This window comes from Poecilia mexicana, unplaced genomic scaffold (assembly GCF_051168715.1).
Source record: "Poecilia mexicana isolate PSO_F unplaced genomic scaffold, ASM5116871v1 scaffold_10, whole genome shotgun sequence".
Classification (NCBI taxonomy): Eukaryota; Metazoa; Chordata; class Actinopteri; order Cyprinodontiformes; family Poeciliidae; genus Poecilia; species Poecilia mexicana.
Window position 1 is genome coordinate 27842053 of NW_028263379.1, and position 11576 is coordinate 27853628.

General features: G+C 41.2%; 1 protein-coding gene across 1 annotated transcript; it reads right to left on the reverse strand.

Annotated features, from left to right (window-relative positions):
- Positions 1 to 1632: 1632 nt before the first annotated feature.
- LOC148157146 (connector enhancer of kinase suppressor of ras 2-like) lies at positions 1633 to 11350 on the reverse strand. Its single transcript, XM_088009201.1, has 7 exons — positions 11326 to 11350; positions 10529 to 10615; positions 9473 to 9681; positions 5383 to 5420; positions 5253 to 5295; positions 3195 to 3243; positions 1633 to 2735 (listed from the first exon to the last, which is right to left on the reverse strand). The coding sequence occupies exons 1-7, from the start codon at positions 11348 to 11350 to the stop codon at positions 2509 to 2511; spliced, it is 678 nt and encodes a 225-aa protein (XP_087865327.1). The 3' UTR covers positions 1633 to 2508.
- Positions 11351 to 11576: the final 226 nt, after the last annotated feature.

An 11576-nucleotide genomic window follows, 5' to 3' on the forward strand; every position in this document is an offset into this window, starting at 1 on the left:
AAAAAGAAAAAAAGCTGCGATGACATTCAAACAACTTTCATTTCTTACAGAGACATCCATCTTCTCGCACAGAAAACTTGTGAAAGTGCCTGCAACCACACTGGCACACACGAACCAACAAAATGCTGCACAGAAGTCAAATATAGCTGCTTAATTATGATCCTCCAATTATCTCCACATGTCATTCAGGGGAGGTGTAGATAATTAGAGCTCATCAGATGGCACTCCTGCAAATATCATTACAATCTCCCTCTCATATGCACACACGTGACTCACACACACACACACACACACACACACACGCACACACATACACACACACGCACGCACGCACGCACGCACTCACACGACTCGTGTTTTCAGTTCTAACGTTTATCAACAGAAGACCAGGATCATGTCTTATTCATGTGCAGTGTGGCGTTGGTGGGCCACTGCCCTGTGTAAACTTGTTTTACTCGGCTAAAATATTCATAAACATGACACGTGGCGTCCCTGATCTCTGACTGCTGTTCATGTCAACACACACACACACACGCACGCACGCGCACACACACGCGCGCAAAGATGAAGCTCACCTGTTCATCTCCTCGAGACAATCTGTGGCGAAGAAGAAGCTCTTGATTTTGGGGTGACAGGCTTTGAAGGCGCTGCAGTCAGCCAGAGAGAAGGAGTCTGATTAGCTTTTTTTTTTTCTTTCCCCCCTTTTTTTTTCCAGCATGCATGGCACGTTTGTGTGTGTTCACGTTGTGTGGGTGAGAGCAAATGTGCTTGATTAGTAATTCTGGCGACATGTGAGGGGGAGACTCACAATTTCCGCCTGCACTCTATGGCTCGGTCTATTCTGAACTCGGGGAGGCTGATGAAGCCCTCAGCCTTCTCATCCTGCAGGCGGAGACAGATGGAGAGCGGCGGTACATCATCCACACAGAGAACAAAATGTCAGACACACTGATATACCAATTTTACAGAGGATACGATCAGCGAGGTGGAGTGCATGAAAACAAGATCTGCTTGTTTACGTTGGCAGGGATGGTTTACCGAGACACACTTAGCATAAAAAAACCAAGCTGTGATTCTCTTAAATGAACTATATTTAATGTACTTTGAAATTAAAACTGATAGTATCATCATCCAAATGTTCACTGTCACTTAGGGCAATACAAATGTTACATAAAAGTGACATTTTAGTCATGAAAAGTAATCTTGCATAGAACAGTGTTCTTGCAAAGCTTCAAAAGTTTAAAGGTGACCTCTTATGCTTCTTTTTCAACAGGTTAGGATCGGTCTATGCGATGTACAAAACATGTTTGATATATTTTAGATATAGTCCGTTCTGCCTATTTTTACCTCCTTTCAGAAGTTGCTTTTTTAAGGCGTCCTGTCACTTTCAATCCAAATAAGCTGCTATATTTTAAAAAAATACATATAACCAATTTTATTATCAGAAATCTGAAATACATGAAGTAAATATCATTAATCATCATCTAAACATGAAATAATGTATCATAGGAACCCCTGCTTTTTAAAGGCGTGTTAAAAGCCCGAACCTAAACTCCTTATTTAGTCAACAAATTTAGAAAGAAAGTAACTTTAAGTCAAATAAAATTTTATTCAGTGAGGGGGAAAAAAAACTCCCACATTGAGAAATTTATGTTTTTCTCAAAGTAATGCTTGTCACAGTTGTTGATGCTAATGTTATAAATACATCATTCAACCTGCTTCCGGACACAAGGAGCTGCTTAATCTTCAGTAAGGTTGGATCACACAGAGGAATGAACCTCTGACTGCTGTGTCTGTTTATTTCTCCTTAGCTGACTAGCGGTGATCTTTCACTCAACAAGTTTTCTGCAGGATTTAGGACTCAGAGGAAAAAGAGCTGAGTTTGGGTCTATGTCAGAGGCCACCAGCTTTTATTGAAAGTCTCCTGGTATTTCAAAGAGTTCATTCCCGGGATCTATGGAAGAGAAAGCTTTTCAAAGTATCCATTCTTTGTTTCACCCTTGAGCCACCTGGACAGAAACTGTTGATGACCAGGTCAGTCGTAGTCTGACTAAAGTTCAAGACCTGATAAGAAGAATAAGCTTCATGTTTATGATTTTGATGTAAAAGCAGAAGTTTGCCTAATGGCGCTCAGGCCCTCCGTCCAGCATAGTCACTTCGTATTCATAGCCTGCTGCAAAACCAAATTGTGCGTTGCTAAAGCAAAGTGTCTAGACACGGTCATCAACTTAAAAATCAAAGATTAAAAAAAAAAAACATGATTCTCTTTTTCTTAATCCTGTGATGGCACTCAAGTTGAACCTTAAATATCTCACAAATTTCCAGTGATGTTATCATGACGCAATAAAAGATGGAGTTATCTTTAGGCTTTTTACATCCTTTTATCAGCGGTACCAACAGAGAAGCAGGCTGACGCATGAAAACAGTCGGATCCCGTTTACATCTTATGAGCAATAAGCAAAAAAATAAAAAAAGACGTGTTCAACCCTTTCAAGGGTGGAGAATGTATCAGAAAGGAGTCCGGCAGGAGAAACTAAACGACTGCTGACGTAAATGTCTTACGTTTTGGTTGGTGTACCAGTAAAGGCAAGACTCTTTGAGGATGAACCAGTACTTCCTCCATTTTTGGGTGAAATAGCCTTTAGCGTCCTTCTTCTTCCACAGCCAGCCCTCGCAGTCGCCGTGGCCCAAATCCTTACAGGAGATTCTCCTTCGACTGGCGCTGGTGAGGGAACCTGGGAGAAGGTCAGGAGGCAAAAAAAAAATGTGTCAAGTTTCGCAGCCCACATTTCACCCCCTTATTATATTCGGAGCACATTACACCTGAGACAGTGACAAATGGAGACTGGCCAAAAAAAAAGCAAATCATTAATTACTGGGAGTCAAATAAAGGACAAAATGGGAGCAAGAATACACGCAGTCCCTTGTGTGTGAGTTTGTCTTTCGTCTATTTTCATCCAGTAAAGTACATCAGGACTTTCCAAATATATATAAACTGCAGATGTCAGAGCTGATGTCCTTTTAATATTATTTCAAGCCTTGTCATTCGGTGAGTCATCGCTGAGACACAGTTTCAGATTAAACATTTGTTCAACTCGGGCAGAATTCACAAAAACAAAAAAAATGTTTCGCTGTATGTTATTACAAATGACTAAATATATGACGAATAAAGGAAGAAACAATGATGTACTTACCTTTACTTCTCTTTTTGGTTTTGGTTCTTAAAGACGTGTAATGGAAAGACTAAAAGGAGGAGGGGAGAAAGGTGTTAGCAAAGTTCATGCTTAATGGACAAAGGCAAAGATTTAGAGCAGCCTATTTGCTCTCCATTTTAAGCTCGCTCTTTTCCATTTGTGTTTGATTTAAATGGCTTTTTTTTTTTTCATTTTTATTAAACATGCTGCTTTTGTGGTAACTAGCCATTACCTGGAATCTCATGAAAAAGCATCAGGAACAGTTTTAGCCTGCCTGTTAAACCCTTTTTACTCTAACCGCAGCTTTTTACATATTAATATGTCCTCAATAAAAACAGGCTGAATGCAGTAAGGAAAATGTACTCCACTCAATAGTACCAAAATGTGATAAAGCTAACTATCAGAGTGAAGGTTTTGTGCTATGCTAACTATATTTTCTCTGTGCTTTTAAGTTTCCATTTTGGTTTAACTGGCTCCCTTTTTCAACCTTTTTTCAAACCTTCAAATCGTCTAATAGCCATTACCTGTTAAAAACTTTTAAGCGTAAAAATATGTAAATTATTTTTGCTTAAAATTGTACCAAACTTTGCATAGGCAAAGTTTGGTACAATTTGGTACAATCTGTACAGTTTTTATGGTCACTGGGCCTTTGTTGATGTTTTGTTTCTCTGCTGGATTAGCAGCACAATTTGCTGAGCTAACAGCTAGCCGTAGCATTTTCAGAAGTGAGTGATGCCGCCATATTGGGAGGGTAAACTTGACTGAACTGCTGCATGACTGAAAAGGAGAAATAAATATTCTAACAGAATGAAATTGCTGCACAATTCTTCTATGCAATCAAAAGTACATGTTTAGCAAATGCATTTAGCTCATGAAACACCTTGATAATAAAAACAATGCACTTTTAAAGGAAATCAATCATTTGATATTTAAACTGACCAATAAGCAGATTATTATGGATTTTAACTTGTTGGGGTGTTAAAGGATGTGGAGGCCATTCGATTATTAATCTATTCTTTATTATAGTCAATATAATATAGTGCATAAACATTAGGTTACTAAGCAAACTGACAATAATCAGTGCTCAATAAAATTATTGTGATGCTTTATTATTGTATGTAGGGACACATATGAATGCAACCATTGGTCCAGATATCTGTATTTAGTTGCTCTTTACATTTTGGCTTCAGCTTTTATTTAATAAAGAAGAATACGGTTAAATTTGTGGTATGATTTTGTTTATTTTTTTTAACCTGGTGAAAATGAGATTTTATCATTCAAATTCTAAAACTGAGATACAAATATATATCAGGGATATAAATCGCTTTCTTAAAAGCTAAACCCGACTCTCATTTCTTTGAGAAATTTCGCAGTTGACTGCTTGACAAACAGACTTTAAAGTGAGCAGAAAAATACATTATGTAGATAATATTTTAATTAAGAAAAATGATTGGGGAAATGTAAAATCCCAGCAAAACTATGGTTTACCCCTAAACCAAGATATTTCATATGCCTTTGAGGAATAAGAAAGACTTATCAGATATCTACCTTCTGTTTATTTGAATAAACCGTTCAAATATGAGTTTTATGGTGTATTATTTTTACTTTATTTCATTCTAATTTTGCGAGAATGTTTGTCTGTAAACGGTTCTTGATCTATGTTTAAACTGGACCAAACTGAGTCACAGCGTTTTGGAGGAAAGGTTTGGGCTGGCGGCTGAAGCAGCTCCTGGGTCACGACAACCTAAATATGGAAATCTATTTACCTCGATTGATTGCTCTGTTTGATTTCATCATTACAGTCCGTACAGTCCGCGTTTATTCTTAGAAAGGTCCTCTGTTCACGAGCGGCTGGGTGTTCGGCTATTATTTATACAAAACCGGTCTTCGTGTAACAGCCGATGCAGCTTGTCGATGCTAGTGAAGCCTGTGATGCTTCAGCAAAACGAGCGAAATCGAAACGAGGATAATAAAACGCTACTTTGTTCTTTTTGGACTGAGACGTGCCGGTGTATGAGACAAAAAACAAAACAAACAAGCGGCACCAGCTCCTCCTACCTTCCTCATGGAGGCGGCTCCTGAGCTTCCTGTGCCAGAGTACCTGCAGGAGGATTGATAGGATTCGATTTAACCACAAATGGCTCGTGACCGAACACTTCACCGATCGCAGGCGTGTGGGGGAACTCACCTGTCGGTCGTGTCTGCTCGCAGCGTGTCGGCACCCCGCTGAGAGACGGAGAAGGAAAGGGCATTAGAAAACTGGAGGCAACATTAATGCACGTCTCCACCTTCCGACATGAATAATGTTTCATGTTCCTCCACATCAGTCAGTAACACAAACTGACCACAAGAAATCCGTAAAAATTTACGGTATTTTACCGTAAATTAGAGACGTTTTTGTTTACAATGTCATTTTTTTCTCTATTTTTTCAGTTTTCTGTTTTAAAAAGTTAAATATCTAAAGAGAGTGAACGTGAATGCTCTGATTTCTGAAGATGTTCTGAGCTTCATATTTTGACGACTGTCTTGCATTTCTACTTAATGTTGAAGTGTTTTTAAAGAATATTTCTGTGCCTCTGCGGAAAAAAGGGAGGAAAAAAAAAGATTTTTTTCATACTATTGCATTAGCCAGTATTTGATTGAAGCTGAAGTGAGTCTTACAACTTCACATCCACTTTGTTGCCAACAGTATTCACAGTTCTGAAGTCCTTCCACTGGCTCCCTGCAGCTCAGAGGATATACTTTAAAATATTGTTGTTAGTTTAGAAATAACACCATGATGCATCAAGGATCTGGTGTTGTTGTATCAATCCCCAGACCCCTCAGGTCTTTTGGTTCTGGTTCTGCTCTGCATCCCCAGAACCAGAACCAAACGAGGAGAAGCAGCATTCAGCTTCTATGCGCCACAAATCTGGAACAAACTCCCAGAAAACTGTGAAACAGCTGAAACACTGAGTTCCTTTAAAGCTAGAATAAAGACCCTGCTGTTAAGACTTGTTTGTGATTAATAATAACTGGAACATTGATCAATATATTTGATTATTCTTGATGGCATTTGACAAAATTTAATGTTAACAGGCCAATACTGGAAGAAAACATCTTAAAGGCTGCAAACGACCTGAAACTGGGGTGAAAGGTCACCTTCCAGTAGCACAACGATGGAACGGTTCAGCTAAAAACATATTCCTGCTGTGAAACATCCCAGCGAACACAGCAAAGCTGTCTCTGTGTTGTTTCAAAAAGGTGAATGTTTCAACCAAAAAACACAACAAAGGTTCCCTCTAGTCCTGTCCTGGCAGACGGGCTGTTTGTTTTTAAAGCAAGATTTTTCATATCCAAAAGCAGCAAAAGAACAGGATGTCATTCAGCATTTATTTACATTTGTACAGACACAGCAGCCCCTAAATCAGAAACGGCTCCATTACCAAGCAGACTGTTCTTAGCCTGATTACAGGCTTGATTTCTTGATGACTATAATTTACTCAGGCCTGGTGTTACAAGAATTATTCCCCAACACCACAAATCTAATCATTTGTGAACCCTTAAACTAATCCTCTCTGCAAAAATCCACTATTTCTGAATCATTTAAGTATTTTTTTCCCCGTTCCGAGGCGGCCTGTTTGGATGATCAATCCAGAGCCGCAGAGGGAACTGGGCGCCGTAAGCCGAAGGTGAGAAAAGATGATTGGGATCATTTCTGATTAGAAAGCGAAGCGGCTTAGTCAGTGTGTCCAGGGGACCGTTATCCACTAATCCAGTCACTTTCGCAAAAACTTTCAAACACATACAAACACACAGACACAACTTGGAGCCAGTGCACGCTTTGCATTTCACATTAGCCTGGACTCGCTTTGTTTAGGGTTGGTTTCCGTAAGAGCATCGATTTTGTGGGAGCGGGACATGACTGATAGGGAACCAAGAAATAAATAAAACGTGAAAACGAGCAGGTTGTTAAGGTGGCATATGCTTGTTAGGTGGGAAAAAAGAGAGAAAGAAAGAGAGAACACACCTCATGTGCTGGCGAACAAATATGAGTCACAGCCATGAAAACACGCAGCTGAGAGGGTTAGAGAGGGAGCTGGGCTGGGTACGCGTGTTTGTTTGCATGCTGCGAGTTTAAAGCACAGTCTGTCAGTCGTGCTTCTAATTGGTCTGGCTGATGCTGAGTCATACACCTACTCACAGGGATACTGCTCTTTGTATGCGTGTGTGTGTGTGTGAATTTGTGTTTGTTCGGGATAAACTCCTGTTTAGACTCCGGTGTGTCAGAGGAGATAGGGATATTAGGATGAGTTAGGATGAGCTGTGAGATGCATACCGTGCATACAAATGCACTCCTGTGTGGTGGAGTGTGTGTGTGTTTCTGTCTGCGTGTGTGTGTGTGTGTATGTGTGTGTTTCTGTCTGTATGCGTGTGTGTGTGTGTGTGTGTTTCTGTCTGCGCGCGTGTGTGTGTGTATGTGTGTGTTTCTGTCTGTGTGCGTGTGTGTGTATATGTGTGTGTGTGTGTTTCTGTCTATGCGTGTGTGTGTGTGTGTGTGTGTGTGTGTGTGTGCTGGCTTGTACGTGAGAGAGAATATGAATGCTACAAAAAGGGGCGTGCCTCAATGTCACTGTCCCTTTCTTCATCCGCGATACTGGCGGCTATGAAGTAGCACTTATCTTCGTCACCTCTACATGACAAACACTCTCTACACCACACACACACACGCACGCACGCACACACACGTTGGCGAAAGGCAATGTGTGTTTATCTGCAGACACAATGACCTATCCTCTAGGTAAAAACAGAAAACGTGAAGAGCAAAGAATGCTAAAAGCTCACAAAGTATAACCCAGGGCTATAAGAGGAAGCAGAGAATTTGTGAAGCGTCACGGCCTTACAGCTGGCGGTGGTCTCTTTGTGGACTTTGACCTTTGACCTGGAAGCTGCAGCAGATTCCAGGAACAACCTCTGAGCTCTCTGAGCAACCCTAGGAAAAACTGAGATGCCCTCAAGCTCTGGTAGAGGAGTCCAGTTTGAAAAGGAGAGGACATGATTACAAAAATAAAAATCTGTGGCATCTTTAGATTCAGTATTGACCTTCAATACTTTATAGAACAAAATATATAAGATGGAGAACGAGCTTCTGTACCACTTTGTTTCAGTCTGATTTTTAAAAAATATCATTTATGTACTTTTGCATCACACTCACACCTAGGGACAATTTAGGCAGACCAATTAACCTGACAGTCATATTTTTGGACTGTGGGAAGAAACCAGAATACCCAGAGAAAACCCACGCATGCACAGGGAGAACATGCAAACTCCATGCAGAAAGAAATGGGGCTGGGAATTGAACCCAGAACCTTCTTTCTGCAAGGCAACAGCTCTACCAACTGCACCACTGTGCAGCCTACAAAATAATCTACTTTATTTTAATCCAGACCTACAATTTTAAAATTTGCTTATTCAGATCAAGAACATTATTATTTTTTCAACAGTTTCAGCTTAAATAAAGTAAAAGATTTTCAATTAATTAGTTTACTTTGCAAAAGTGCAGAAAAATAAATCCTCAGTTTGATTGTTGTGTTACCATAGCAACAATCTGATGCTATGAGTTGAATCTTTGTGTTCGTTTTGTCCACAAATACGTCTCAGCAAATAATAACCAATTGTCAGTGATTGCTTTTTAGCTCGACCTGTTAAACTCGCCCCTCTCTCCCAGATCCCACTATTATTTTGTACAAAAGAAACCCCAACAAAAAAACAAATGATTTTAGGACATGTTATTATATGTCAGAAGAGGGCTTAGAAAATAATTATACCAAAACAAAACAAAACAAAAAAAAAGACCAAAAGGGCACTTGGGGGCAAGGAGCAAAAGGGGCAGGTGGTCAAACATCCCTGCATTAAAGCAAAATCAGGTCACAACTTCAAAAAATAAATCCTATTAGGAGTGAAAACCTTTGCTCTCATAACTCTCCATCCAATCTGACCACCAAGCTTTACATATTTTAACAAAGAACAGGAAAGAGACGGTCCTGTTCAGCACTTACTCAAAAGATCTGAATGCAGATTAAATGAAAACCATCGATCATGCTCCTTTAACTTTACATTTATATTCAGCTTTGTTGGTTTATCACATGAAAATGCAGAAAAATAAAACTAAAATTGCAATAAATATGTTACATTTGTGTTTAATGTGACAAAAAGTGGGAAAAACAAATGTAGGGAGTGTAAACACATCTCCAAGCCAGATTGCAGTACAGTAAGATTTCCCGAGTCTCTGTACGTACCGGGAGAGGCTCAGGCGGTTGGTCAAGCCGCAAGGTGGAGGAAAGCATGGAGGGGCTGATCGGAAAGCTGGGGCTGCTGGGATTGCGGCTCTTGCGACGTGAGCGTCTGGTGGAATCCCGCCGGCTCTCTCTGCCTGGACCCTCGGGCTCCTCCTCAATCACCAGGATCTTGTCGTCACTGAGATACCGCAGCAGTGAGTTGTCCGAATCTGTGGGAGATGAGAGGACAAGGGTTTGCGTGGACGTTAGACGCCGGTTTGGGTCAGAACAACGGATAAGAGGGAGGAGAAATCCTTGGAGGGAGGAGATAACGTCTTGGAGTCCAGAGGAAGGCACAGAGTAAGAACAGCTGAGCCTGAATGCAGATAAAAACCCAATGGAAAGGCATGAAAGTGCTTCAGAGCAGTCAGAGCTGATATGGGATCACAGTTGGGGGACAGACATCTATAATCTGTTTGTAGTGATTATGTTGATACGCAGGGCTCCATTGCTAAAGCTCGCCTGTGACCCGAGCTTTGATTCTGCTCCGGCACAGATAAAAACTCCTCAACTCATTTGTTTACTGTCCCTGAGTTTCAAAATGAACATCCGGAAAGAGACAAAAAGGAGGAAGAGGAGGGAAAGAAAGGCCAGCCTCGTACATTAGGACTGTACTTTAATAATATTCATAGATTTTCTGAAGGTAGAGCGGAGGATCCTCCGCTGAATACAGATCGAACCTCGCCACCAAAGTAGCAAGGCTGCTCAGAATCGGTCACGTTCTCCTTTCCCAAGCCGCTGTATGAATGCAATTTCCTTGCATTTGTGTCTAATAGTCACTCTCAGAGATACATACCAGGTTTGATATGTATCCTCACACAACCAAAGCACCATGGACAAACCAGACGATGAGCTGAGATGCACTGAGCTGAGCATGGAGCGAAGCGTGGCGCCACTTTGACACGGCAGCATCAGCGCCATAAAGCGCTGTGTTTTTCCTTCCCTTTCTGTGTGTGTGTGTGTGTGTGTGTGTGTGTGTGTGTGTTCGTGTGTATAGGTGTGTGTGTTCGTGTGTACCTCTGCTCCCTCTCTTGCCCATGCTGGGTTCCTTGGCTTCGGCCATCCAGTTATATTCAGGAGGCATGGAAACAGGTCTGAGATCACCTGGAAGCACCAATCAGCAATCAGAGAGTCTGACTGAGAGACAGTGTAGGAGACAGCTGGGGGGGTGGACGGGTGAGACAAAGAGAGGGTGTGTGCAGGTGGGGCGGGACTCGTGAAGGACCACTTCAACCTGAGCTTCATCACCATTATTTTTGGAGCGATTCTGACACAAAAAAACCTCAATTGTCCAGTCATAGCAACTTGTGTTCGTCTGATTAGACTTTAGTCGCAAGTGGTAATCGTGAGCCTTGCAATTCAAAGAACACTGTACCAAGAGTCAAGCATGGTGGTAGCAGCATCATGCTACGGGGCTTTCATGGCACAAAGCAGGAAGAATTATGCAGAAGGAGAACTACGTCTAAATTATTCAACTTCCCCGTAACTCAGGACTAAGACACTCGGACATCGAAAACATGTATAAAATCTTCTAGGCCAGATGAACAAGCCTGGCGTTAAAGCAACTGGAACGTTCCTGACCTCAACCACACGGACAATGTAAGGACCGTGCTTAAAAGCATGTATGTGCCAGGAAACATTAAATCAACTCTAATGAATCTGGAGGAACAAGGAGCTGTGTAATGTTATTCAGGAGTGTGCCAGGCTGTTTCCAATTCTTAAAAATCTTAAACCTTGTTGTTTTGTATCATATGTATCAGATGTAACTTTTAAACAACAGTAATGTCCGTGATAAAGGTATGCAAACTTCTCACCAGCACTACGGCTTTTTATGCTCATCTTGAGGCATTACCTTTTCCTAAAGGATTAACTTCCTCCTTAGAGATAACAATGAACTCATTTGATTATGGGACAGTTTTCTGGCTGGATCCAATCCAGTTTACTAGCCAGGGTTCAGGTCAGACATCTCATCTGGGCCTTGATGGCGGTCTCCGTATCGGCGTGTGTCTGTTTATGAAGGAACTGGACTGGACTGCTGGGTTTCGTGACGATCGCCTTGCGCCTC

What these genes read in the sequence shown, in the direction of transcription:
- LOC148157146 (XM_088009201.1), bottom strand. Translation starts at nt 11,350, where the DNA reads ATGAGCATAAAAAGCCGTAGTGCTG. An exon ending in AACCGCCTGAGCCTCTCCCG is followed by an intron (nt 5,421 to 9,472) that starts GTACGTACAGAG and finishes TCCGTCTCTCAG; the next exon opens with CGGGGTGCCGACACGCTGCG. An exon ending in AACCAAAAAGAGAAGTAAAG is followed by an intron (nt 2,736 to 3,194) that starts GTAAGTACATCA and finishes ACCTTCTCCCAG; the next exon opens with GTTCCCTCACCAGCGCCAGT.